Below are 27,970 nucleotides of genomic sequence, written 5' to 3'. Positions count from 1 at the left end.
CAAAGACCCCACCATCTGTGCACAAAAATGATACATTTATTGAAAGAGTATTTTTTGTTTTTTAATACAAAAGAAAGCTCTGTACATAGGACTGTGACCATGTCCACTATTCCTGGGTCAGCATCCCAGGGGAAGTAGAAACCACTCACATACACACCCCACATTCACACACACATTCACTCAGGAGCACACACGCATCCGCGCGCCCACATGCATGCACACACACACACACACACACACACCAGAGCCACCGAGGAAGGGAAACACCAAGGGTTGCTGCACATATAAATGCCACCTTGTCCCTGATGCACACAGGTTCTCCCAAGGCCACACTCATACAACACACATTAGAAGCACTTTGCCTGATTCACTCACTGGGTCTGTCTCTTGTGGGAAGGAGAGGAGAAATTCATCAAGGTCTCCTCCCAAGTGAGGAAGTGGGGAGTGAGAGAGTGATGGTGGAGTGAAACGAGAGCAGAGAAAAGGAGCTGGGCAGTTATAGACCTGAGTCCCAAGCTCTCCTACTCTCTGGCCCCTGATTTGCCATGCCCCGGCCTTGTAAGCCACCATAAATCCCAGCTATCTCCAGGAGAAAGCCCAGATAGGTGGTTCCCAAATTGGCACCCCAAATCAGGGCAAGACAGCAGTGGGATTAGAGGTGGGGGTGGGGGTTTCTCAAACATGCAGGCAAATCATCCCCTTGATAACTAGGCTGTGCATTAAAAACCTCCTCAGCCTTCACCTTATCTCAGAAGCAGGCTTGTTCTACTGAAGGCAGACAGAGGGGCTCAATAAAACACCTCCCCAGCTGCTGCCCAGTTCTGAAAAAGCCTCCTTTCTGGACCTAGGTAGTGAAGGGAGGCTCTGACAGGGTAAAAGGCCATCCCCCTATGCTGGCCCACCCTCAAAATCTACCCCAAAGTGGGCAGAATGGGTGGGGCACGGCCCCATACAAATTACATAAATACTGAGGTTACACTTAGAAAAATAAAGTCATTTTCTTCAAGGCTTTTTGTCTTAATTTAAAAAAGTTACAGTAGCTGCTCACTCCCTGGGAGAGCTGCCCATTTCTGGCTCCCCTCTCACTATACTCAACCCAAGAGCTGCTCCTCATTTCTTTGACCCCCTAAATTCCGGCCTCTTACCCCCCCTCCCAGACCCCACCCTGCTCACTGCAACTTGGGCCGCAGGCAGCTGCAGGCCTGAGAGAGCACAAGGTTGCAATGCCCGTGTATGTGTAGGTGTGTGTGTGTTGTGTGTATATGTGTGGCACAAATGAAGTCAGTTGCCTTTGCCTGACTCCCTCCCACCCCAGCCCCTCATTTGGTTTCCCTTTTCCCTCTCCCTAGCAACAACCCTCAAGGGCAAAAAGAGGCCCAGAGCTGAGGGTCAGACTCCCCACCCATTGGGGCATGGCCTGAGGGCCCCTCTCCCAGTTTTTTCCTGGAAATAATCCAGGACTGGGTTATCCCAGAATCTCCCCCACATACTGGCGGATCTCAAGCTCATGGGGGGCTTGATCCCCAGAGGTCCAACCAGTTCTGGGGAGCCTGGGGGCTCCCCAGGGCAGGGGAGCTTGGGCAGGAAGAGGGACGAGAAAAACAACATTAAAAAAAAGTTAAATATTTTAAAAATATATATTTATAGATTTGTTTTCACTTCGTCTCCTCAAAAAGTTCAAAATCAACTTTAGGTAAAGCAGCTGGGAGAAAGGGGGGCTAAAGGGGAGGCAAGGGAACACTCATGGTTCCCCCACAACCCACGAAGAACCCCTGGATGTCCAAAGGGATCGGCAAGGCAGGGCAGGTAGCCCCGGGAACCTGCTGTGCACAGGCCCAGCTCTCTGGAGCTGCAGAGGCAGCGGGTAAAGGTGTGGAGGGAAAAGCCCCTCTTTCCCAACTGACTCCCTGAGGGGCAAGGGGACCCAGCCTGTGACAAGCACAGTACAGTTTGGGCTCAGCAAGGAGGTTGGTGCGAGGACCCCAACTGTTTCCTTGGGGGAGGGCAGGGCAGGGTGTCCAGTCCCACAGAGACCCATATGTGGGAAAGTGGAGCCCGGTCCCATTGGATAAGCTAATACTCATGGCAAACATGGAACCAAGCTGGCAAGGGGAATCTGGAGGAGGGAAGACAGCCCCAACATCAACAAAAATGGGAAGTGGAGCTAGAAAGAGCAGAGGGTGAAGGAGGACAGGGTGGAGGGCAGGCCGGCCCATTTCTTTGGCTGGAGAGAGAGGGCTCAGTCTTGTGGCTGCCCACTCCTCCGTTCTGCCTCCCTCCTGCGGCCCATCAACATGTGTATAAAGAAAATGTGAAAAAGGCAACAATAAATAAGTGGTGCTGTCGCTTGGGCCATCTGTCCAGGGCGGCAGGGCAGATCAGTCACTCTTGGTGCTGTGGGAGGCGTCCAGGTTCACCACCTGTAGCTCAGTGAGGTTGCTGCTGCTCCCGGCCTGCTGCCCTATCACAGCCATCTGGAGGAAAGGGTGAATGTGACTAGTCGGCCCAGGCTTCCCACTGCCTGCCCACCGGCCCACCATAGGCATCTGGGTTAGGGGTACTGGTTCTGACCAGTTGGCAACACAATCCCCTAGGGCAAGATAAAGAAGCAGTTGGCTAGGCTAGAAGACTGCTCAGCAGTTAAGAGTACATGCCTTAGTATGTCTGAGGCACTGAGTTCAGTTCCCAGGACCACCCAGGAGCACCATGGCTGACACTAAAGGGAACTCCATGGATGGTGGCATAGTGCTTTGGTGTCACTCCCTCTTTCCCACCTCTCTCTCTCTCTCTCTCCCTCTTTTTTGATCTAGGGATATAGAATAAAAAGGATTGGGCTCAGGAGGCAACTCCTCTCAGTTTATTCCCTGGTGCTGCCTTTAAAAAAAGCCTCTGGCTTGTTGGGATGGGGCAAAGGGATCTCCATCTACCTGGTGAAGCTGAACTGCAGAAACAGGGATCTGCACCGTCCCAGAAGGTGCGGTCAGGAACACTTGGGGGACGCCACCTGCATTGGAAAATTACAGGAGACACACTCAAATCACTTGCTTGAGAAACATCCAGATATTGAAGGAGGGGTGACCAAATGCACAAGTGGGTGTGAATGCTGAAGTATGATAAATCCTGGGTGTGTTGAGTGTATAAATATGTGCATCAAAGTATGTGTGATAAGGGAGTAAATGGCCCTCCCCTCCTCAGCCCTGCACCCCCCACCGCCCGCACTCACCTTGCTCCTGCACCTGGCTGTGGGACACCTGCATGGTAGATGGTGCCTGGGAGAAGGCATTGAGCACGGTGAGGCTGCCTTCAGTCAGGCCCGAGGTGGGTGCGTACATCACGGCGTGGGGGCTAGGGTACATCATGTGGCCACCCACGGTTGTGGGCACAGATGATGTCATGATGGTAGCGGGCAACGTCACTGGCAAACAGATACAAGTCAGGGAGGCTGGCACTGGTCCTGATAGCCCCCATCCCACCCTAGGAATCCCAGGCCTTCAGAGTCCTCTTGCTTTTCCCAGACCAGAAGTGAGATAACAGTTTCCACTGCTCCCCACCACCAACCTTAAACTTTTCATTGTATCCTGTCACATCATACTATTCTATCATCTGTCTGCTGAATTCTCTACTTCAAGACCTAAGATTCTGGAAGGAAAAAGGCTACAGTGACTGACCCATTCTGAGGACGTTGAGATAGCCCCTTCTAGAGATCTCCTTAGTCCCATTTAAATATATATATATATATATATATATATACACATACATATATAAATAAATATATATACATACATATATATTCACTCTTCCGTTTTCCTAAAGTTATCTCTTTCAACGAGCATTAAATAAAAATAGGGGGGGACAGACAGTAGCACAGTGGGTTAAGTGCACATGGCACATAACACATGGACCAGCGTAAGGATCCCAGTTCAAGCCCCCCGGCTCCCCACCTGCAGGGGAGTCACTTCACAGGCGGTGAAGCAGGTCTGCAGGTGTCTTTCTCTCCCCCCGTCTTCCTCTCCTCTCTCCATTTCTCTCTGTCCTATCCAACAACAACAACAGCGATAACAAGGGCAACAAAAGGGAAAAAATAGCCTCCAGGAGCAGTGGATTCGTAGTGTAAGCACCGAGCCCCAGTGATAACCCTAGGGGGAAAAAAAAGAAAGATAAAAGTATGCTTTAAAAAAAAAAACTTTTTTATTTTTTCCCTTTTGTTGCCCTTGTTGCTTATCGTCATCATTGTTATTGCTGTCGTTGTTGTTGGATAGGACAGAGAGAAATAGAGAGAGATGGGAAAGAGAGAGCGGGGGAGAGAAAGATAGACACCTGCAGACCTGCTTCACCAACTGTGAAGCGACTCCCCTGCAGGTGGGGAGCCGGAGGCCTGAACCAGGATCCTTATGTGAGTCCTTGCGCTTCATGCCATGTGCACTTAACCCACTGTGCCACCGCCCAGCTCCCTAAAAGTCTGCATTTCTACCAGGCTCCCAGGTGGTATTAGTCCATTCTGTCCACAGATCAAACATAATAACAAAACTGTAAATAACAAGAACTTAATGATTACATTCTGGAAGTATCTGGTCATTTCTGAAATGACTAGAAACACCTGAGGGGAATTATGGCTGCTCAAAACCTAGAACAGGTGGTCTGGGAGGTGGTGCAGTGGATAAAGCACAAGATTCTCAACCATGAGGTCCAGAGTTCAATCCCCCAGCAGCACATGTGCCAGAGTGATGTCTGGTTCTTTCTCTCTCTCCGCCTATCCTGCTCATGAATAAATAAATAAATTCTTAAAAAACAAACAAACAAACAAACAAAACCTAGAACACTAGGAGACAATTGCTCTATAAACCTTTCCTATTAATTAAGCAAAAATGTTTGTCTCTGGGCAAGTAACTTTTCTCTGGGTCTCAGGTTTTTGATCTAGAGGAGGAAGAAGGCTTCAATGGTTCTTCCCTAAGTTTATAGCCCTATTGCAAGGCAGGATTCAAAACCCAGCCATCTTCAACTAACTTTTCCTATAAGGATTAGGCCAAAAGCCTCAGTTTCACTAATAAATTCTCTGACCTTAGTTATAGGATACTGCTGAGCATCTGCTCCTAGGCCCCACAAAGGCGGCAAGGCAGGGAGATGACAGAGCTTTGAGCTATACCTGTCCCACTGGAGGAGGTCTGCGTGAGGTCTGTGCTGCTGTCGCGAGAGGGAGATGCCTGCTGCGGGGCCTGGTGTACCTGAATGGCCTGCACTGGGACCTGCTGGGCCACTGCCCCACCTAGGAGACACAGAGACTTACTTATGCTCTGTCCTATCCAGTCAACACCTGTACCATGCATCCTCAATCCCACCCCCTCTCCCACCCTAGTCCCACACCTGGCACACTGCTTCCCAACTTCTGTCTTTCTTAAGAGCCAGAATTTCCGGAGTCGGGCGGTAGTGAGGGTTAAGTGCACATGGTGCCTAAGTGCAAGGACTGGGGTAAGGATTCCAGTTCAAGCCCCCGGCTCCCCAACTGCAGGGGAGTTGCTTCACAGGCGGTGAAGCAGATCTGCAGGTGTCCATCTTTCTCTCCCCCTCTCTGTCTTCCCCTCCTCTCTGCATTTCTCTCTGTCCTATCCAATGACAGCAACAACAACAGCAATAATAATAACCACAACAATGATAAAACAACAAGGGCAACAAAAAGGGAAAAATGATCTCCAGGAGCAGTGGATTCGCGGTGCAGGCACCAAGCCCCGGCAATAACCCTGGAGGCAAAAAAAAAAGAGCCAGAATTTCTTTATATCTTGAATCTTGCTTCCCGGGGCTTTACGCCCTGCACTTGCTCCTCACTCCTAACCCCAACTGAAGCCTCGTTCCTACCCTGTGTAATTGATACAAGAGCTGGCATTGACCCATCAATGGCATAATCTGTCTTCTAGTCAAGTTAGGGAAGTGGTAGAGTGTCACCCATCCCTGGGGTGATGGGGACTCACAGCTGGGCTAACTAAATAAGTCCAGGTATGGCTGAAACTTACTGAAAAGAACAGTAGAGGAAGGCAAATGCCTGATGACGGGACATAAGAAGTTTTTCTCAGATTCTGCCCCATGTTCAATTTCCTGAATAGGGAAAGAGGTTCTCCTTGTGCCAGCCTTAAGACCATTCTCAGCATGCTTGATATGCCCCCTTAGGACTCACCAGGCATGAGGGTAAAGCTGGTAGGCAGTTGCATGAGGCCCCCAGAGGAGACAGGGCCACTGCCTGTACTCTTCAGCACAGTCCCGTTGGCACTGCTGACAGCACTAGGGCTGACACTAGCAGACACTGGTGCCAGGTAGTTGGTGATGGGAAAGGAGGGGCCACTGCTGACTTGCATGGTGGTAGAGGTGCTGGGTGCTGTTTGGATGGTGGAGGTGGTGCCTGGCAGGTTGGTGACTGTGAAGGCCGGTTTCAGTGTGTCCTGAATCCAGAGTAAAGATGGAGGAGTGAACTTCTAGCAGACCCTCTACAGCCCAGACTGAAACCACTGTTCTTGGGTCAGATGCCAGTTCTATCATTTATCTGCTTCCTGTCCTGGGGACAAGTCATTGAGCTCTTGAGTATACCAAGATTCAATAGGTAACCATACATCAAAAACCCAGAATGGTGCCTGGCACATAAAAAGAGCATTTAATGTACCCGTTTTATGCACGAGGACCTATGTCTGACCCCTAGCATAGCAGGGTGTGTGTTGGGGGAGGAGCACTTCAGTATTAGCTGCTGACTCTCAATTGGCTGTGGTAATCATTGACTGGAGTTTCATTCTCTACTCTTGCCCCTCCCTCCTCATCCCAATCCATGCCTTGCCTCAACTCTGTGAATTTGACCTAGGAGGTGGTACTGACCAGGGTACCTGGGACCTGTCCCCAACCTTGGTAATGAAGATCTGTATGAGCCTGGAAACATTATTTGCCCTTGCTAAGCCTCAGCTCTTTTCTGTTAACACAGGGGACAGTGTTACTATGTTCTCTTTAGAGGGTTCCACTCAGCTCTGATTTGCAGGCTTTATATGGGGATTGAGTTTTTCAGAAAACTTACAGTTTGAGAGAAATCTTGGGGATTTGGCAATGAAGTACTGTATGCTGAATACTTGTAGGATTGAAACTACTAAAGGAAACAGTTCAAAATGTCCTGAAGATAAACAAACCCTGTTGTTAAGATGTTTGAAAAATTATAATATTACAGATAAGAGAAGAAAAGGGGCGCCCAGAGCTCTGACTCTCCCTTCAGGAAGCCTTTGTTCTTAGAAGGGAAAGGGGAAAACCTGAGCTGAGAAAAGCAAGCCTAGAAGAGAACTGACTGAGCTCAAAGACCGGGGTGGGGTTGGGGGGGGATGTTTGCTAAGGAGCCGAACTTGAAACCCCTGATTGGCTGAGGCGTTACTAAGGCAAACAGTGCCGCTTCCTCTGATTGGCCAGTTAGTGAAGGACTACCCAAAGGTGGAGCTCCCAGGATGAGCACCGAGAGTAAGCCCCGCCTCCTCCCCTTACCGGGAAAAGGAAGGGGAAGGCGTAACTAGGGCTGGCATAGTTAGCACCGGGAGAGCACGCTCCCAAGCCCGGACATCCTGAAGAGGTAGGCAGCTGGTTAGTTAGGTAGTGTCCCGCCCAGTCGGCCAGCTCGCCTGCCAGCAGTGCTGGGTTCCCAGGACCCTGGAGCCCATGATTGCCCCTTTCCTACTCCCCAGAGATCCAGCCCACTGGGAGGGCAGGGCTAAATTACGCCCCCGCCCCCAGTGAGGAGACAGCTGGAGGGAGGAATGCAAGAGTCCTGCCAGGCGGGCGGGCTGCAGGCGGGAGGCCGGCGTGGAGCCGGAGCTGGCCTTATATGGGCACGGAGGCCGCCCGCTTATCTAGGAGGCCAGCCTCCTGTCAGGACAGCGAGGACAGACACCTGTCCCCTAGGATGAGGGAACCAAACCAGTTCACTCATCAGCAGTGGGCACCTATCCACCTGTCCTGAGGGATGGCGAGAGAGGGATCCAGTCAAATTCCTCCCCTTCCTCCCTTCCTTCCCCTCTGAGAGGGGACCCAAACACACCTTGGTCTCCCCACTGCTGTCGGACTCCGACACCTGGTAGGTGAGGTCTGTCTCTTCAAAGCCCGTGGCACTCATTCTCTGGTCTGTGGTGGGGTCTGAGCGGGGTGGAGAGTCTGGCGAGTTGAGGCAGGTCTGAATCAGTGCCTTGCCAGTCTCACTGGTGATCATGGGCTGCAGTTTGCGGGTAGCAAAGGTATACACATGGCCTGTCTCACTGGCCACCAGCAACAGCACCTGTGTCCCAGTCAGTGTGGACAATTCATAGGCCTGGGGAGTGGGGGAAGGAAATGGGTAGGTAGGTGAACAAAACTTTTGATCTACCTTTACTGGGAAGTAGGAAAGAGAGGAAGTACACAGTGCCTCAAGTTCCCACTCTCATAATGACCTTTCTCTCCAGTGCCTCTCTTTGAGACAGTTTTCAGCAAGACTCCCAATGCTCTTCTGAGGAGTAACCTCACAGACCTGCAGATATCCCAAGCAGAAAAGCATGGCCCTCTGGTTACAAAACACATGACAAATTCTGGGGGGAAGAACAGGCCCAGACTGCTAGCTAGCTGCTCTTCACCACAGCTTGGTGCCTCTTGGAGAGATGGTACCCCCTCCTTCCTTGCTGTCACATGCTCATGATAAATTCACCACCACACTGGAAGTCACATAAGCCATAACAAGAACTTAATGATTACATTCTGGAAGTATCTGGTCATTTCTGAAATGACTAGAAACACCTGAGGGGAATTATGGCTGCTCAAAACCTAGAACAGGTGGTCTGGGAGGTGGTGCAGTGGATAAAGCACAAGATTCTCAACCATGTGGTCCAGAGTTCAATCCCCCAGCAGCACATGTGCCAGAGTGATGTCTGGTTCTTTCTCTCTCTCCGCCTATCCTGCTCATGAATAAATAAATAAATTCTTAAAAAACAAACAAACAAACAAACAAAACCTAGAACACTAGGAGACAATTGCTCTATAAACCTTTCCTATTAATTAAGCAAAAATGTTTGTCTCTGGGCAAGTAACTTTTCTCTGGGTCTCAGGTTTTTGATCTAGAGGAGGAAGAAGGCTTCAATGGTTCTATACACTGTCCCATGTTCATTCCCAGAAAATGCACAGGCCCTAACCTGTTGACATTTTGTCCTGCCCTATCATACTGTGCTGTTTCCCCACCCCTTTGACCTGATACATCAGTGTCTGGAGTGGCAGGTCAACAGCTGCTACCCTAACATGAGCCCAGGAAAGGGACCTTTAAGGATGGTCTCATAGATGGCATCCTCACTTCCAACAAACTTCCCTGACCCATCTTAAAAGAAGCTCTGCATCTAAATGGAACAAGTGAAAACACTAGCCAAGGGTCCCGGGTTTCTGGCTTGTTTACTCAGTTCTGCTTCCATTCCTTTCCAAATTTTCTACACCCTAAGACTCCTCCCCTCATCCCTTTCCACAGGTAATTTACTAGGAAGACTACCTAGACTCCTCGTTAGCCCTCCCTGTCTGCCCCTTGAGCCCCACACATTCCCCTTAGAGCTGGAAATCTCACTCGTTCCAAAGGCAGGTGCTTCTGAAGCTCACGCTGCAGGGAGGGGACCAGCTGCAGGAGGATGCAATGGAAGATACATGGGCACCCTAGAGCCCTGGCCAAGACAACATCAGCTCTCCTGCCCGCTTACCTGGGGCTCCTGAGCCCCATGCGGTCAGCAGCCCAGCCTGTCCCTGCAGCCTGCAGCACCCCGGCCATGCCCACCCATGTACACATGTTCGCTCATTGTTGCTAATACAGCTCCAGCCTTCTCACCTCCATACCTGCTCTTGTGCTCCCTGCTTTTCTGGGCGCCCTCCCACCCACACCAGGGGCACGTCGGGGCTCATTAACAAGCCCGGGACGTGAGCGGCTCGGCCCGGTTCCTCTCCGGCGCCCGCCCGTCACTCCCACCGGCGCCTTTCCCCTTCTCTCTCTCTCTCCCTCTCTCCTCGGGCGTCCGCGGCCGGTCCCCCCTCCCCACATTTCCCGGCGGCCCCTCCCCTTCCAGCCTCCAGGGGGAACAGCCATCCCCTCCCACACACCTCCCGCGGACTAGCCGCCTCTCACCTCCGCCCAGGCTCTGCCTTCCTCCGGGGCTGCTCCGCCGCGTCCCCACCCTCCCGGCCCCCCGCGGCCGGCCAGCCTCCCGGCCCGGTACCTTCTTCATGATGCCCGTCTTCCTCTTGCTGAAGGTCGTGTAGCGCCGCAGCTTGTTGTCGATGAACTCCATCTTGATCTTCACGCGGCCCCGGGTCTTCTTCCCCGGCTTGGCCCCGCTAACCGCGCCGCTCACCGGCCCGTAGCCCCCGGCGGCCGCCGCCGCCGCCTCGGGCCCGCCGACCACCACGCCGAGCTCCATCTCGCTCAGGCTCCGCTTCAGGCCGCGCCGCTCGACACCCAGCTCTTCCTCCTCTCCCGACTCCGAGTCGCCCTCGCTGCCGCTGTACTGGGCCCCCGTGGAGGGCGCCGGGGTGGTAGTCGCGGCTGCTGCAGCCTCCCGCTCGAGGCGGCCCGGCCCGAGTCCCGCGCCGTTCCCGGGGACCCGGCCCCCGTTAGCCCCGCGAGTCCCGCCGCCGCCACCCGGCCGCCCCGTCGGGGTCCGGCTCAGGCTGCCCCCCAGGGCCGAGCCCCGGCCCAGCGCCGCCGCGGCCCCAGCTTGGCTCGGTAACATGGCGCTCAGTGCAGGAGGGCGGACGGGCAGTCAGCGAGGGATCGGAGCTGCAGCCGCCGCCGCCATGGGCTTCCCGGCTCAACCCTGCGCTCCCGCTGTTGCCGGTGCCGCTGCCGCTGAGAACCCGGGGCCCCTGCACGCCCGGGGCGAGCTGGGCCCTCACTTTGCTGCCCCAGTGGCCCGGGTTGCCCCAGGCCGCGCGGAGCGCCCCCTGTCCGTGCGCTGAGGCGGCGCGCCCGGCAGCCCTCAGCGTCCCCCGGGGGGCAGGGGCGGCTGGCCGCGGCCGAGACGGCGGGTGGAGGGGGCCGGGACCACGCGCTGGCGGCGGAGGGATCCCCCGACCCTTCCCCCCATATAAAGAGATACAATGTTTCCTTTTATGGCGAGGCCGTTCCTTATATGGTGAGTCCCAGCGCCCCCGCCCCATTGGTCCGCGGTTCCGGCACCTCCGCTTCCCATTGGCCCACAGGGGGGCTTATTTGCATAGGCATACCGAACTCCTTGCTGTCATACGCGTCAGATGGCAACTCCAAAAGGGGAGGAGCTGACGTTTCTTAAAGAAACAGGAGCACAGCATGGGTCCGCCCCCAAAGGTCCGAGAATGGTCTAATTGGGAGGGGCCTGCGGAAAGGAAATCTGGGAGGGGACGGCAGCTCTGACCTAGCAGAGGGAGCCATGCTGGGAACTGCAAGGAAAGGGCTGGAAGTAGACATTAAGTGAGTGGATGGTGCGGGTTGCAGTAAGTGATAAAATACAGCCCGCCCGCATGTCAAGGGAATGCAGAGATTGGGTCACTTCCGCACTCCTTTCTGCTGTAGGCAAAGTTTTACCGACTTAGCAGATCTGGACTTGGGTCTCCTGTGTCCTCCTTGAGCCTCTGCCTCTCAGCTCCAACTCTCCCCTCCCCCCCACTTCCTTTCTCTTTCCCTCCCTTTTTGAGGCGCCGATAGATACTTTTTTTACCGAGCTGTCTCCCCGTTCTTTATTCATCATCCTCTGTGCTGGAGGGTGAAAGGGAGGGTATGTTTGGCAGACGTGTTTATGGAAAAGACCGAGACAGTCGGACTCCCGGTCCCGGATGGTGGTGGTGGGGGGTGGCCAGGAGACAAGCTGGAGACTAGTGAAGAGTTCCAGCTGCAGGATGGGTTGGGGGAGGGGTGGTAGTCTGGAGATTAAAACCCACTCCCTCTGGCTGTGCATGGGCTTGGGGGAAGTGTAGTCAGGAAGTTTAAGCGCTGGTGTGCACACACCCGCTCCTCTGGACAGCTCATGGGGTAGCGGGGAAGCTAGCGCTGGGGTACTGCGAACACACAAACACGCACGTGCGCGCACGGGTAGCCACAGGAGGGGGAGAAGACTAGAACTGCAGTGCTACAAAGTCCACTTCAGAATTTGGGTCTGAGCTCCAAAGTACTATAAATAGCTTAACCATTGTTACTTAAGACGCTATTCAGATGTAGAATTCACCTCCTCTTGGCAGTTATTTGACCTCTTTAAACTCATATTTTCATATTTTGGTCCTATCCCATGAGACTCTGGAAGCAGATTAAATGAGGTGGAAGGCAGAGTAAGTGGTCGGTAGAGAGTTAATAGAAAATTCTCATCTAGAGGATGAGAGTGATGAGTCCCGGCTATAAGGTTATTGTGATTATAAAAGTTGGGTAGGATCCTTTAGTCATAGTTGTAGTGAAGTCACTTTAGTGTACTATAACCAGCATTAAAAAAAAAAAAAAGTGGGGGTTGGGCGGTAGTACAGTGAGTTAAGCACACATAGTGCTTAGCTCAAGGACCTGTGTAAGGATCTGGTTCTAGCCGCCCTGGCCCCACCTGCATGGGGGTGGCTTCACAGGCAGTGAAGCAAGTCTGCAGGTGTCTTTCTCTCCCTCTCTCTGTCTCCCCTCCTCTCTTGATTTCTCTCTGTCCTATCCAACAGTGACAGCAATAACAACAACAATAATAACAACAACAGCAAGGGCAACAAAAATGGGGGAAAAAATGGCCTCCAGGAGCAATGGCAACAAAATGGAAAAAAATGGCCTCCAGGAGCAATGGATTCGCAGGCATCACAGAGTTCCAGCGATAACCCTGGAGGCAAAAAAAAAGTATAAGACTGAGGTGGGGGAGGGTTCAGGTCCTGGGACATGATGGCAGAGGAGGACCTAGTGGAGGTTGTATTGTTATGTTATTCATGTACAAACTATTGTATTTTACTGTAAATGTAAACCATTAATCCCCCAATAGATAAATAAAATTAATAAATAAAAATGAATTAGGGGCTGGGAGACAGTTTACTGGGTCATAAAGTGCACTTAACTATGCAGGAGACCTGGTTCTACCTCCTGGTGGACACATGAAAGTATGGTGCAAAAGGGAAGTACTGCTGTGGTGTCTGGTTACTTCTCTCTCCCTTCCCCTGCCTCTCACCCTCTAGATAGAACAAAGGAAAGAAGAATAAAATAGAAGAGGAAGGAAAAAGCAACAGTCTACTGTGAACAGAATAGTAAAATCCTGGGAGTCGGGCGTTAGCGCAGCAGGTTAAGCGGACGTGGCGCAAAGTGCAAGGACCAGCGTAAGGATCCCGGTTTGAACCCCCGGCTCCCCACCTGCAGGGGTGTCGCTTCACAAGTGGTGAAGCAGGTCTGCAGGTGTCTTTCTCTCCCCCTCTCTGTCCTATCCAACAACGATGACAGCAATAATAACTACAACAATAAAAAAGGGAATATTGGGAGTCCGGTGGTAGCGCAGCGGGTTAAGCGCACGTGGCGCAAAGCTCAAGGATCCCAGTTCGAGCCCCCGGCTCCCCACCTGCAGGGGAGTCGCTTCACAGGCGGTGAAGCAGGTCTGCCAGGTGTCTGTCTTTCCTCCTCTCTGTCTCCCCCACCTCTCTCTATTTCTCTCTGTCCTATCCAACAATGACAACAGCAATAAAAAGAAAACAAAAAAAAAAGGGCAACAAAAGGGAATAAATAAATAAAATATAAAAAAAGAAAAAAGGGAATAGTAAAAAAATTCTTTAGGGGGTCGGGCGGTGGTGCACTGGGTTAAGCTCATGTGGCGCAAAGCGCAAGGACCGGCGTAAGGATCCCGGTTCAAGCCCCCGGCTCCCCACCTGCAGGGGAGTCGCTTCACAGGCGGTGAAGCAGGTCTGCAGGTGTCTATCTTTCTCTCCTCCTCTCTGTCTTCCCCTCCTCGCTCCATTTCTCTCTGTCCTATCCAACAACGAATAGCGTCAACAATGGCAATAATAATAACCACAACGAGGCTACAACAACAAGGGCAACAAAAGGGGGAAAAAATGGCCTCCAGGAGCGGTGGATTCATGGTGCAGGCACCGAGCCCAGCAATAACCCTGGAGGGAAAAAAAGAAAAAAAAATTCTTTAGTCCAGTTCTCTAGCCACTGCTCCACCTCCTGACCAATGTTAACTGTATTTCTTATTGTAAGTCATATTCTAAAGACTTAGAGAAATATCAAATAAAGTATGTGCTGCTGAGCCATCACAATAGCTCACTTAGATAGTATGCTGCTTCACCATGTGTGCAACCCAGGTTCAAGTCTGGTCCCTACCACATGGGAGGAAGCTTTAGTGCTGTGGTGTCTCTTCCTGTTGCTATTTGAAAAAAGCTGTCCCAGAGCGCTGAAGCGGTAAGAAAAAATATGTTCTAGTGACTTGAGATATGTTTATTATGTATGTATATATATGTATATATAAATGTGCATGGGCTTATTCCTCAAACAATAGGGTTTTTTTTTTCTCTTGCTACATCTATTCTATACAAAAGGCTAAAACATATGGGATGTTTTAGCTCTGGGGGAAAACCAAATCCAATGGGTTTCAGAAGGGCTTCAGGACCCACAAATGTTGCTTGTGTCTGAGCAATGACAGTCTTAACAACCACAGCCATACGATTTCATTCTTGCCAATTTCTAGAGACTTTCACCTGAGATCCTATCCTACTTTAGACATAAGCGGGGTTGACAGCTTTCATTGGTGTTCCCCTCCAGAGGTAACCGCTCTCTGACAGGAGTGAACAGAGTCCTCGGCTTCCCTTCAGATAGGCAATTCTCTGTCCAGCTGCATCCAGCTCCTGAGTCATTTGCCAAGCCAGCATTAGGGCCACAGCTCATTCCCTTGCTTGGAATGGCCTCATATTCACAGCCTTTTATTTTTTATTTTTAGTATTTATTTTCCCTTTTGTTGCCCTTGTTGTTTTTTATTGTTGTTATTGATGTCGTCATTGTTGGATAGGACAGAGAGAAATGGAGAGAGGAGGGGAAGACAGAGAGGGGGAGAGAAAGATAAGACACCTGCAGACCTGCTTCACCTCTTGTGAAGCGACTCCCTTGCAGGTGGGGAGCCAGGGCTCGAACTGAGATCCTTACGCAGTTCCTTGTGCTTCATGGCAGGTGCACTTAACCCACTGCGCTACCGCCGACTCCCTCTTCACAGCCTGTTATAACCATGAGGTGGAAGGGAGCAAAGCCCATATAATTCTGGGCTACTATAGCTTCAGGAGCCAGCCTGTTGATATGAAAATAAAAAGCCACTAGCCATTAAATCACTAAATAAATAAATCCTAGTAACCAGAGAGATGGTTCAATGGGTAAAACATAGGATTTCCATGCATGAGGCCCCAGGGTAGATTCTGGAACCTGAAATGTGAGAGCAGTGTTCAGATGTCTCCCCAATTCTCTCACCAAACAAATCCTTTAAACAAATAGATCATACCACCTGGAAGGTGGTGGTACAGTGGAAAAAGTCTTGAACTTGTATGCATAAGGTCTCAAGTTTAATCCTTGGCATGACACTTAAACCTTTAAAATAGCTGACTCATAAATGTAGTTATATGGGCCATAAAAATATTTATAGTGGTCTGGGAGGTGGTCCAGTGGATGGGGCACTGAGCTCTCAAGCATGGGGTCCCAAATTCAGTCCCCAGCAGCACATGTATCAGTGATGTCTGGTTCTTTTCTCCCCTCCTATCTTTCTCATTAGTAAATAAATAAAATCTTTAAATTTGTACCAAAGCTAAGGTCTGTGGAGAATGAGGGTAGAGAAGAGGTTGGAGAAGGAGGGGGCTGGGGTCCTGATTCACGATGGTGGAAAAGGACCCAAGTTGGGAGTGAGAGTGTTTCGCAGACACCTATCATGGGGAGATGAGGAATTGTACCCACATGTCAACAACTGTATTATAAACCATTAACCCCCAATAAAATGATAAGAATTATTTAATTAGGAGGTTTTCATAAACACTTGAATATTCAGCCTCTTTCATAAAATTTGAATTTAAAAAAAAATTTGCCTCCAGGGCTATTGCTGGGGCTCAGTGCCAACACTGAATCCACTGCTCCTGGAGACCATTCCCCCCCCCCCATTTTTGTTGCCCTCGTTATTACTGATGTCGTTGCTGTTGGATAGGACAGAGAGAAATGGAGAGAGATGGGGTGGGGAAGACTGATGGGGAGAGAAAGACAGACACCCACAGACCTACTTCACCGCCTGTGAAGTGACCCCCCTGCAGGTGGGGAGCTGGGGGCTCAAACCAGGACCTGTACACCGTTCTTTGCGCTTTACACTATATGTTATATGGTTAAGGAACCAGCTGCACTACCGCCCGACCCCCTACAAAATTAGAAATTTTAGCAGCCCTGGGCCTTTGTGTCCACAGAGCACTTTGGCTGGGAGGTGAGTTGAGTGGGAGCCATAGAAGAGACGCCTGTTCTCAGGTTCACAATAGACACTACAAACCCACTGAACTCAGCAAAGCTCCTTCCTTGTCTGGACTCTGGAAAATAAAGTTAGTGCTTCTCTGCTAAGAGCTAAGCCAGAGTAGGCTCCTGGAACACATCTGCCTCCTCCAGACCTTGAAGGACCTCTAGAATGACCTCTGGCACCAAGCATTCCAATGGGTGGCTGGGAGTTAGCACAATGAGTAAAGTTCTGTGACTGCAAGCATAAGGTCCTGAATTTTATCCCCAGCACATGTGTGAGAGTAATGCTCTGGTTCTCTCTCATCACTAACACACACACACACACACACACACACACACACACACACACATATATATATATATATATATATATATATATAATTCCAGACGAAGGAGCTGGAGAGAGAGCTCATTTTGGGTAGAGTGCTTACTTCACTACCACATGTGTGATTCAAGTTCAAGTCCCAGCAGCACATGGGAGGTGCTATAGCAATGGGAGACGTTATGTTGCCTCCACTCCCTAAAATAAAAAGATAATCTAGAGTGGTAAAATCACACGTGTGTGAGGCCCTGGTTCTACACACACACACACCCACACACACACCCAGAGTGATGTTCTGGTTCTCTCTACCTGTTCCCTTGTTAATAAATAAGTAAATAAATCTTAAAAAAAAAAAAGAAAAGAAAAGAGGGGCTGGGTGGTGACACACCTGGTTGAGCACACATTATAATTCACAAGGACCCAGGTTTCAGTCTCTGTCACCACCTGCAGAAGGAAAGCTTTGCAAGTGGTGAAGTATTGTTGCAAGTGTCTCTGTCTCCCTTTCTGTCATCCCCTTCCCTCTAGATTTCTGGCAGGCTATATTCAATCAATAAATAAAGCAAGCTATATTCAATAAATAAATAAAGCAAGATAATTTAAAATTTTAAAAAAGAAATGTGGGGGGTCAGGTGGTGGCTCATCAGATAGACCACATATATCACCATGCATGAGGACCTGAGTTCGAGTCTTGGATCCCCACTTGCTTCACAAGTGGCAGAGCAGTGCTGCAGATTAAATGTCTCTCATCCTCTCTCTATATATATAGATAGACAGATAGACAGATAGGCAAAGATAAAAAAGGGGGGCAAATATAGAATAGACAGATTTTGGTGATGAGCAACTTAGAAGGGATCCCTATGATGGGCAAGGCTTTGGGTAAGGCAACTGTTTTCCAGACTAGATACCATAATGGACATAGGGAACCTAGTTGCAGACATGGCTTTTGGGGATAGTATTCTAGGCCCAAGCTAATAGGCAGAGGGAAATGTCCCATAGGAAATGGAAAGGAAATGTCTGGAGCTAGAGACTGGAACAGGAGTATAGGTTTTGGGAACTGTTCACACTAAAGCACCAGCTAGAGCCAAGTAAGGTAAGATTTGGTGGTGGGGGGCAGGGAGAGGGAAGGACAAGGAGAAAGGTCGAGGACAGAATCCTAGGAGTATAGCTATATCTGGGGCAGGCAGAAGAAAAAGGCCTCTCTGTTAGGGCTGGAGAAGGCCTGGTCAGAGCAGGTAGAAATAGGATACTACATACCAAAAATAAGGGACTCTGGGTGTGGGGGGCTGGGCAGAGGGCTTTCAGGTCCTGGTATACAAAGGAGGGGGAGGAGAACGTAGGCTGAGGATTAGAGTGTTTTGCAGAAAACTGAGAATTTTTTTTGTTGTTATTTATTTTTTAACAGAACACTGCTCAGTTCTGGCTTATGGTGGTGCAGAGGATTGAACCTGGGACTTTGGAGCCTCAGGCATGAAAGTCTGTAGAAAACTGAGAATTGAAAAAAAATATTTATTTATTTATTCATTCCCTTTTGTTGCCCTTGTTTTACTGTTGTAGTTATTGTTGTTGTTATTGATGTCGTCAGATAGGACAGAGAGAAATGGAGAGAGGAGGGGAAGACAGAGAGGAGGAGAGAAAGACAGACACCTGCAGACCTGCTTCACCGCCTGTGAAGCAACTCCCCTGCAGGTGGGGAGCCGGGGGCTTGAACCGGGATCCTTATGCCGGTCCTTGCGCTTTGCACCACATGCGCTTATCCCGCTGCGTTACTGCCCAGCTCCCCAAAACTGAGAAATTTTAGCACGTGTACCAACAACTATATTTACTGCAGACAGTAAATCATTAATTTCCCCCAATTAAAAAAAAACTGGTAAATTATCACTCCCACTTCTCCATTTCTTCATACCCTACTACCCTATATTAGAATTAGCCACCCTTGTCCTTTGGCATGTGAATTTGAGCATCTCTCACCAGTATTGAAGCTGGTTTTCAACATGTGACTTAACTTTTGTTTTATGAAATGTTAATAATTGACTGAGGTTTTCAGTGTGCTGACACAGGGCAAGGGAAATAGCAGAGAGGCAGCACACAGGATTTAGATATAAGAGGTACTAGGTTCAGTCACCAGCATCCCCAATAGCCAGAACTGAGCAGTGCTCTGGTTAAAACGAATAGTGTTCTTTGGTGGTGGGTGTGGTGTGGAGCTATACACTGTAATCTTACATTCTTATAACCTACTATTAATCACACACACACACACACACACACACACACACACACACACACACACACAGTGCTGACATGATCTTGTGGTGACTCTTATGATCATGCCACTGTATAAGCGTGTGCTCTAGGGCCAGCAGAGCAGACCCAAACCAGATCTACGGTTTGGAACCAAGTCCAGCTGAACTGTGACAAATCCAACCAAAAGCAACCAAACCTCATCAACCCAAAGATGCATGAGCAGGAGGCGGGGGGGGGGGGGGGGGGAGATGCCATAACTGAGATGTAGGGGTTATTATGCAGCACCCTCCCTATAGCTGGTGAGTGCATGACCCAGGGTACACAAGTATGAATTCATTTTATTGAGGGGAGACTGGACTAGTACCAGTTCGTGCTGGCACATGCCACAGTTCATGTATCCAAGTTCCGTGCTCCACTCACTGAGCCACCCTTGCCTGCCTCGTGCTATTAAATACTGGTTGCAATCCAGATTGAAAAACATCCCTCTGCAGAAACTGTCTTCTTCTTTCTCTCCCTCCCTCCTTCCTTCCTTTTAAAATTCCAATACACTTGAGGGATGCAATACAGTGTGTATCAACAACAGCAGCCCACTCTCTAGCTGTATGACCTTGGAGAAATTACCTAATCTCCTCAACCTCTGTGATCTGATTTGTGAAATGGGAATGATAGCAGCTGGCTAAAAGTAGGGGCAGAAACTAAATAAAATGATGCCCGGGGGGTCAGGTGGTGATGCAGCCGATTGAATTCATATATTATAATTCACAAGGACCCAGGTTCAAGCCCCCAGTACCTACCTGCAGGGAGAAGCTTCATAAGCAATGAAGCAATGCTGTAGGTGTTTTTCTTTCTCTATCCTCATATCCCCCTCTAGACTTCTTTGTCTTTATTTAGTAAATAAAACACACACACACACACACACACACACACAGCCTCTTCAGTGTTCAGTAAAGTGACCAGGACAGAGCAAGTACTAATTGTTATTTTCATTACTGTGACATTTACTGAGGAACAGAAGGAACTAAACAAGCTAAGAACTCGTTTCTTTAGGATTGGGCACAAGGCTGAAGTTACTAGAATAAGGAAGAGCGTAACTGATGGTACAAGGTCCAGGTAACAAAGTAGAAATCCTATCAGTTGAGATTAGTCTCTCTGCTCAGTAGAGCAGGAAAGGACTTAGGATTCAGAGGCCTATCATTACCTCCTTCTCCAGTCCTACTTTCTCTTGTCCTAATTTCACACATTCTCCCCCCCCCCCCTTCAAGTGGGAGAGGGAGGACTAGGCCCGCCAGCTGAGCCAGATGAGAATAAGCAGTGGGCAATCAGAACAGCAGAGGGTCACATAACGAGAGGCAGCATAGCATCATCGCCTGCTCTAAGCCCACAGGTTCAGCACCCTGCCAACCAGAGAGGAGGGTGGTATCTGCCAGTCATTTCCATGTGCACTCCACCGGATTCTGCAAAGACACATGGCCCCTTCTGATAACCCAAGGAAGTTTATGGGCAACAACAGAGAAAGAGCATCATCAGCGACTTGTAAAAAAAAAAAAAAAAACAGGCTTCTTTATTGAGAGCAGCGAGTGTAAAAAAAAAAGAGAGAGAGAGAGAAAGAAAGAAATCAACAAAATGAAACAACAATAATGGTGAGGCAGGGGCCACCCTCCACAGCTCCTCCAGCACCTACCCTCCCTCTCATGCCCACCCACCCCACACTGCAAATACATACAAAAGCCGCCCCATGGTGCATACAAAAAAGGGCGGGTTATATAGTGTCAAAAGCTCCTGAAAACTCCTTCATCTGCCAGGCACTTAGGATGAGGGAAAGAGAGAGAGGCAGGGAAGCACGGGGCTGCCTCAGTGTGCACAAGTCCATGGGGTGTGGGAGGGAGAGGGGACTCACTGACATCGCCCCTATGGTCCTACTGCAGACCCCAGAAGAGCCTGCAAGCTTGAGTATATTAAGAGACTCCCCCTCCAATCCAGCTCATCTCCAGCCTAGTCTTTCTTCTCCAGGTAAAGTTGGTAGGTGAGTGGCCTAGTCAAGGAGGAGGCCCAGGCCAGAAACGGGTTACCTGAGGCACCCACACTATCCCTGAAGAGGGAAGGGGTGGCAGAGGAAGCTGCCAGTCCAAGGTTCTAGTCACCTAAGTTTGGGTCATAGAGAGCCTCCCCAGGGGCTGAGGTGAAGAAGAGGGGAGCCTAGGCCCTGCCCAGGCCTTCACAGAGCCCCCAGGGCAAGGAGGACAGGCATCTTGCCCAGCATGCTGTGGGTGCCCCTCAAGAGGTCCTACCCCTCCCACACCATCCTGAGGCACAGCTTGCCGAGGCTCCCTCCTCACGGCTTGCTGTCCGCAGGGCTGTCTCCCAGGGAGTTGGCGATCTCACTGAAGGAGGGCCGGTCCTTGGGGCTGGGCGCCCAGCAGCGCTGCATCAGCCGGTAGAGCTTGGAGGGGCAGCCATCAGGCTGTGGGAGTCGCGCCTTCCCAGCTTGTAAGTCTGTAGAACAATGATGGATAAAGGGTGGGTCATAACATTTACCACCACCCTCAGACCCCCAATACTCTGGGGCAAGGCAGCCAGGGGAAGGCAACTAAAGGGGTGCTAACCAATGTGGACAGGCACTGACTGATTCAAGGAGTCTAACCCAGGAATCCTGTTAAGTAAAGAAGGTAATTGTCCTGGCCCCAGCTCCCTCTGGCTATTGGGGGATAGGGCCCACACAGCTGGCACGGGTCTGGGGCAAGGGTTACTGACCAGCCGCTATGAAAGTATGTTAGTTGTTTCAGCAACTGGTGTAGCTATGTCTGTGTCTATGTACCTGCTAACACCAGTCCAAGAGGAGGGCAAGCTGAACAGGCCCCCACACCCCTGGGCAACACTGCACAGCCTACCTGCCAGTACTTCATCATCGGCCTGTCCACCATGGGGCATCTCACCATGGGTGAACACTTCCCACATCAGCACACCAAACGCCCAGACATCAGATTTGGTGGAGAAGTCACCCTCCAGGATGGCCTCCGGGGACATCCAGCGCAGTGGCACCCAGGCCTGGCGGAAGTGGTAGTACTCACTGCAAGTAAGACCCACACACACAGTGCATGAAGTACTGAACTCTCAAGCATCAAGTCCCGAGTTCAATCCCTAGCAGCACACTTGCCAGAGTTATTTATATCTGGTTCTCTTTCTCTCTCTCACCTCTCTCTCTCATTAATAAATAACAACACACAGGGATGGGGGGGGGCACACAGCTTGGGAGCCACAGTCCCATTCTAGGTCTCATATACAGGCGGAAACCCAGAATTTTCTACGAAAACCCAAATTTTTCTACATCAAGGCACTCAGAGAAATTTTGGTAACAAGTAGTATGCATTGAGGGGTATTCAAGATGGAATTTGGAAATACTCAAATTTTGAAGGCTTTGAGGGTAGGAAAGTCCCTTTAGAGGTCAGCTGAGGAGGTGGGCTCGGTGATATAACATATGCCTAATGAGCTCTCTGGTCTCTCATAAAATAAAATAAAATAAAATAAAATAAAATAAAATACAACATTTAAAAATGCCATTAGAATCAGACTGTTTCCCAGATGTTAATATGGAAAAAAGCTAATAATCAAACACACTTTTAGTGCTGGTTTAAGAAAATGTGAAGAAGGTTGCACAGCATTATAGTATAGGACTTGTAATCATGAGGCCCTAAGTTCAGTCACTAGCATTGCATATTCCAGTGATGCTCTGGTTCTGCTTCTCTCTCTCCTCACTCTCCCACATTAGTAAGTAAATAATTTTTTAACCATTAAAAATGAAGGAAAACATGCCAAATGGAAAGAAAACTTAAAAGAACATTAGTAATAAAGCAATAACGACTAAAGCAATAGTCAGATTGCTGGGGTGACTTAAGAGGAAGTTTCTAGAAGTGTAGTAGTGTGTGTGTGTGTGTGTGTGTGTGTATGTGTGTTTTGCATAAGCATTATGCTATCTCCCCAGTTCAATGTATAATTATTTTATTACTAGACTAGAGAGAATGTGTTAAGTCAAAAGCCAGGGAGTTAGCAGAATGATTATGAGAAAAGACTTTCTTTCACACCTGAGGCTCCAAGACCCCAGGTTCAATCCCTGTACCATCATAAGCCAGAACCGAGCTGTGCTCTGGTTAAAAATAAATAATTAAAGGGAGTCAAGTGGTAGCACAGCGGGTTAAGACCAGGTGACGTAAAGTGCAAGGACCGGTGTTAAGGATCCCAGTTCGAGCCCCCAGCTCCCCACCTGCAAGGGAGTCACTTCACAAGCAGTGAAGCACGTCTGCAGGTGTCTTTCTCTCCCCCTCTCGGTCTCCCCTCCTCTCTCAATTTCTCTCCGTCCTACCCAACAACAATGACATCAGTAACAACAACAATAACTAAAACAATAAAACAAGGGCAACAAAAGGGAATGAATGAATGAATGAATGAATGAATGAATGAATGAATGAATAAATAAATAAATAAATAAGTGGAAGTCAGGAACTTGTGGTCCTTCTTGGCTGGGGAAAGAAAACAGAAAGGTGTTGCACCCTCCCAGGCTCTCCAGCTTTATATTAGAAAGAGATTAAGCCCTTCCCATTACAAGCCCACCCCCTCCAACAGGACCACTCCCCATGGGCCCTTTTACCTGTTGTACACGTCCTTGCTGAGCCCCAGGGCTGACACCTTCACCTGCCTCTGAGCGCTAACCAGACAGTTGCGAGCAGCCAGGTCCTTATGCACAAAGCGGTTGTTGGACAGGTGCTCCATACCCAGGGCCACTTGGGTGCACAGAGCCACCTAGAGTCAGAAAGAGGCCTGTCAGAGAGGCCAGGACTGGGGAGGCGATAGTTACTTTCACTATTCCCCTTGGTGCCAGCAGTATTATACCTAGGAAGCCCAAAAGCACGACAAACAGCTTTTGTTCCCTTCTGTGTAAAATGGGGATGGACCCAGACCTTTCTCACAGGGTTGTTGGAAGGAATGAATGAAATCAAAGAATGTGCTTGGCATCAATCACAGTAGGGGCTAGACTAAGATCACATAGAATCCATACTTTCACAACCTTCCTTAATAAAGAGAAAGAAAAGGAAAAAAAAGGAGTCAGGTGGTAGCGCAGCAGGTTAAGTGCATGTGGTGCAAAGCGCAAGGACTGGTGTAAGGATCCCGGTTCGAGAGTCGCTTCACAGGTGGTGAAACAGGTCTGCAGGTGTCTCTCTTCCTCTCTATCTCCCCCTTCTCTCTCAATTTCTCTCTGTCTCTGTTCAATAACAAAGGAAGGAAGGAAGGAAGGAAGGAAGGGAGGGAGGAAGGAAAGGAAAGAAAGACGAAGGAAGATCTTTATGAATTATCTGCCCCTTTTTGCAATCTACTTTGTAATCATATATTTTTCTACTAGTTGTGTTTAAAAATAAATAAATACGAGAGTCGGGCGGTAGTGCAGCAGGTTAAATGCACATGGCACAAAGCGTGAGGACTGGTGTAAGGATCCTGTTTCAAGCCCCCCCCCCCAGCTCCCCACTTGCAGGGAGTCACCTCACAAGCAGTGAAGCAGGTCTGCAGGTGTCTATCTTTCTCTCCCCCTTCTCTGTCTTCCCCTCCTCTCTCCATTTCTCTCTGTCCTATCCAACAATGACAGCAATAACAATAACCACCACCACCACCACCACAACAACAAAGGGGGGGGCAACAAAAAGGGGGAAAAAATAGCCTCCAGAAGCAGTGGATTCATGGTGCAGGCACTAAGCCCCAGCAATAACCCTGGATGCTAAATAAATAAATAAATTAAATAAATAAATAAATAAAATGTGTGTGTTTAAATGTAGACACATGCCCAAAACTAGTTGCCTCCAAGGAGGAAGCTAAATATGAGAGGTGCTACTGGGGAGGTAGTACAGTGGTAGAGCACAGGACGTATCAAAAGGTCACTTGTTCAATTCCCAGCAGTGCACTCACCAGTGCTGATTCATTCTCTTTCTCATTAACAAATAAATCTAAGAAGAAGGAAGAGGAAGGAGGAGGAGGGAAAAGGAAAGAATACTATGGGTTTGTTTTCTAAGTTGTGACCTACAAATAGAAAATTTTACAAAATATATTTACTTTCATATAGAATTAAGTTTCCCCGGCTAACAGTCACTGAGTAGAATCCAAAATCCAATGCCAGCATCCCAAAACCTCCTTCCTCTCCATACACTCCCTCTCCCTTCAAGAAGTAACCACTATCCTGACATAATTTTATGAGTATATATTCTTTTTTTTTTTTGCCTCCAAGGTTATTGCTGGGGCTCAGTGACTACACCATGAATCCACAGCTCTTGGAGGCCATTTTTCCCCCTTTTGTTGCCCTTGTTGTAGCCTTGTTGTAGTTACTGATGTCGTTCGTTGTTGGATAGGACAGAGAGAAATGGAGAGAGGAAGGGGAGGCAGAGGTGGAGAGAAAGAGAGACACCTGCAGACCTGCTTCACCGCCTGTGAAGCGACTCCCCTGCAGGTGGGGAGCCGGGGGCTCGAACCAGGATCCTTAACGCCTGTCCGTGCACTTTGCGCCACATGCACTTAACCCGCTGCACTACCACCCGACCCCCCATGAGTATACATTCTTAGCCTTCCTTTGTCTTTATTTACATCTTTGTGCTTTATATCTTTACTACTTATACATGCGTTCCTAAGCAATGCATACAAAATACATACTGTTTTAAACCTTGATTGTTTTCACTCAACATTGTGAGACATGACAACCCCTCCTTTTCGTTTTTTCATATAGCTGTGCTAAATTCTTTTGCATCATCAATACACTGTAATTTATCCATTCGTATGCCATAGGCATGTGTGTTGCTTCCAGCTGGGGGTGGTAAAGAGTAGGACTGCTACCAGTGTTGTTATAATTACATATGATATGAATGAGTTTTTCTAAAATACCTAAGTGTAGGCTATGGATTATGAGCATCTCTAACACTACAGAATAACCCCAAACTATTTTTCCAAGTGTAACAGTTGGGGAGATTTTTTTTTATCAGGTATCCTTTTAAGGTTTTTGAGCCATGTGAATGTATTATGCTGTATGTAGTATAGTACGTGTTAAATACAATTAATTACAATTGGATCATATTAATGTTAAAATACATGTCAATGCACTGAACAAATGTTCATTGAACAACAGTATGTGCCACCCTCAACTGGGTATAGGGGATGGGGCTTATAACAGGGGTGGCCACTCCTTGGTTTCTGGTGACCAAGAACATAAGAGAGAGAGAGAAAAAAGTTTTACCTACGGGGCCAGCAAGACAGCTCACCTGGGTGGGCACCTGCTTTACATATACTCAACCCAGGTCCCAGCCTGGCTCCCATTGCACTGGGGGAAGTTTTGGTGCTATGATGTATTTCCCTCTCTCTGTGTCTCTCTCTTTCCATCTATGAAAAAGTCAACCTGTACTAGTGAATCCCTGGTAACAACAGTAACAACAGATGTTTTGCCCACAGAGGGTGCTGTGCTACCACCAGAGAGAAGTGGTTCTCAGAGACAAAATCAAGACACTAAGAGAGAGCCCGAAAGAATCCGTGGCCCTTTTATCTCTGCTGTTGATCCAAACCTTTCAAGTAACCACTGAGCTTCAATTCAGAATTGCAGCATTTCTTTGTATCTAAAAACACGGCAAGTGGCTGGGGAAGTGATTCCAGTGGCAGAGCATTAGATTTGAATGCCTGATATTCTTGGTTCGATCCTTAGCACCATATATACCATATGATACTCTGGCTTCTCTCGCCCTCCTTTTGTGTGTTTATCACACTGTGTGAAACACGCTCTCATATGTAATAAATAAATCTTTAAAATGATACACAAAGGGAATCGGGCGGTAGCACAGTGGGTTAAGTGCACATGGTGCAAAGCGCAAAGACCGGCATGAGGATCCCGGTTTGAGCCCCTGGCTTTCCACCTGGAGAGGAGTCGCTTCACAGGCAGTGAAGCAGGTCTGCAGGTGTCTATCTTCCTTCCCCCTCTCTGTCTTCCCCTCCTCTCTCTATTTCTCTCTGTCCTATCCAACAATGATGACAATAATAACAATAACTACAACAATAAAAATGAGGGCAACAAAAAGGAAATAAATGAATATTTTAAAAAATCTTTACAAAAAAATGACACACACCAAAAAGATATTCAAAAGTTCTTGTGACTTGTGGAAGGTTATTTAATGAGTGACAGACTGGCTGTGTGTTTCTTCTGGTGTACAAACTCTCTCTCAGAAGTCACAAGATAGAAGCCACCATCCACAGACAGAATGCAGTTGTGGCAGGATGAAGATAAGCATGTGGCCAATAATAGTGTTATTGGTGATAAAAAAAAAAGAAAGAAAGAAATCAAGACCCATCGATATATATTTATTTATAGGGGGCCAGGTGGTGGTGCACCTGGCTAAGCACACATAGTAAGGACCTGAGCAAAGATATGAGTTTGAGCCCCGGGCTCCCCACCTGCACTAAGTAGCAAAGCAGGTCTGCAGGTGTCTATCTTTCCCTCTCTCTCTCCCCCACCCCTCAATTTTTCACTATCCACTATCCTATCCAATAAAATGGGGGGAGGCCACCAGGATCAATGGATTCATAGTGCTAGCACTGAGCCCCAGCGATAACCCTGGAGGCAAATATATATATATCCATTTACATATATCTGAGAGCAAGAGGTCAAGAGTCTGCCTCCAACTCAGTTTAGAAAGATTCACAAAAAATAATACACACACACACAAATGTACATGTATATACATATATAAAGAGAAAAAGAATGATTAAATGGGGAAAGATAAACAACTGAATAGAGTTTGAGTTTGTGCTTCTTGAAATAATGCTCACTTAAGTTTGAAATAACAAATTAAGAAACTTAAAAAAAAAAAAAAGAAACTTACCAAATACATGACAAGTTAAAAAGAACTAAATAAGTAAAATAGGGTCATGTGTGGAATAATGTGTATCTTAGC

General features: G+C 48.7%; 2 protein-coding genes across 2 annotated transcripts in view; both read right to left on the bottom strand.

Moving 5' to 3' along the window:
* Positions 1-14: 14 nt before the first annotated feature.
* On the bottom strand, positions 15-11,105 carry SRF (serum response factor). Its single transcript, XM_007530429.3, has 7 exons — positions 10,221-11,105; positions 8,048-8,314; positions 6,167-6,428; positions 5,144-5,263; positions 3,224-3,415; positions 2,928-3,004; positions 15-2,474 (listed from the first exon to the last, which is right to left on the bottom strand). Exons 1-7 carry the CDS (start codon positions 10,731-10,733, stop codon positions 2,379-2,381), a joined length of 1,527 nt encoding a protein of 508 aa, XP_007530491.1. The 5' UTR covers positions 10,734-11,105; the 3' UTR covers positions 15-2,378.
* An 8,870-nt stretch (positions 11,106-19,975) lies between these two features.
* The window catches only part of PTK7 (protein tyrosine kinase 7 (inactive)), a 106,187-nt gene continuing 98,192 nt past the window's right edge, over positions 19,976-27,970 (bottom strand). Inside the window, exons 18-20 of the mRNA XM_060189855.1 lie at positions 23,650-23,801; positions 21,896-22,074; positions 19,976-21,500 (exon numbers count right to left, since the gene is read on the bottom strand). Coding sequence (XP_060045838.1) covers positions 21,340-21,500; positions 21,896-22,074; positions 23,650-23,801 — 492 coding nt within the window. The 3' untranslated portion in view covers positions 19,976-21,339. The remainder of the gene's footprint in view (positions 21,501-21,895; positions 22,075-23,649; positions 23,802-27,970) is intronic.

This window comes from Erinaceus europaeus, chromosome 4 (genome assembly GCF_950295315.1).
Source record: "Erinaceus europaeus chromosome 4, mEriEur2.1, whole genome shotgun sequence".
NCBI classification, from domain to species: Eukaryota; Metazoa; Chordata; class Mammalia; order Eulipotyphla; family Erinaceidae; genus Erinaceus; species Erinaceus europaeus.
This window is presented reverse-complemented; position numbering and strand designations above follow the sequence as displayed.

Bases quoted from the DNA above. Each gene is read 5' to 3' on its own strand.
- SRF (XM_007530429.3), bottom strand. From the start codon at position 10,733: ATGTTACCGAGCCAAGCTGGGGCCGCGGCGGCGCTGGGCCGGGGCTCG. The intron at 8,315-10,220 runs GTACCGGGCCGG...CCCACTCCCCAG, and splicing joins AGACGGGCATCATGAAGAAG to GCCTATGAATTGTCCACACT. The intron at 3,416-5,143 runs GTATAGCTCAAA...TCTGTTTGCCAG, and splicing joins GACCTCCTCCAGTGGGACAG to TGACGTTGCCCGCTACCATC.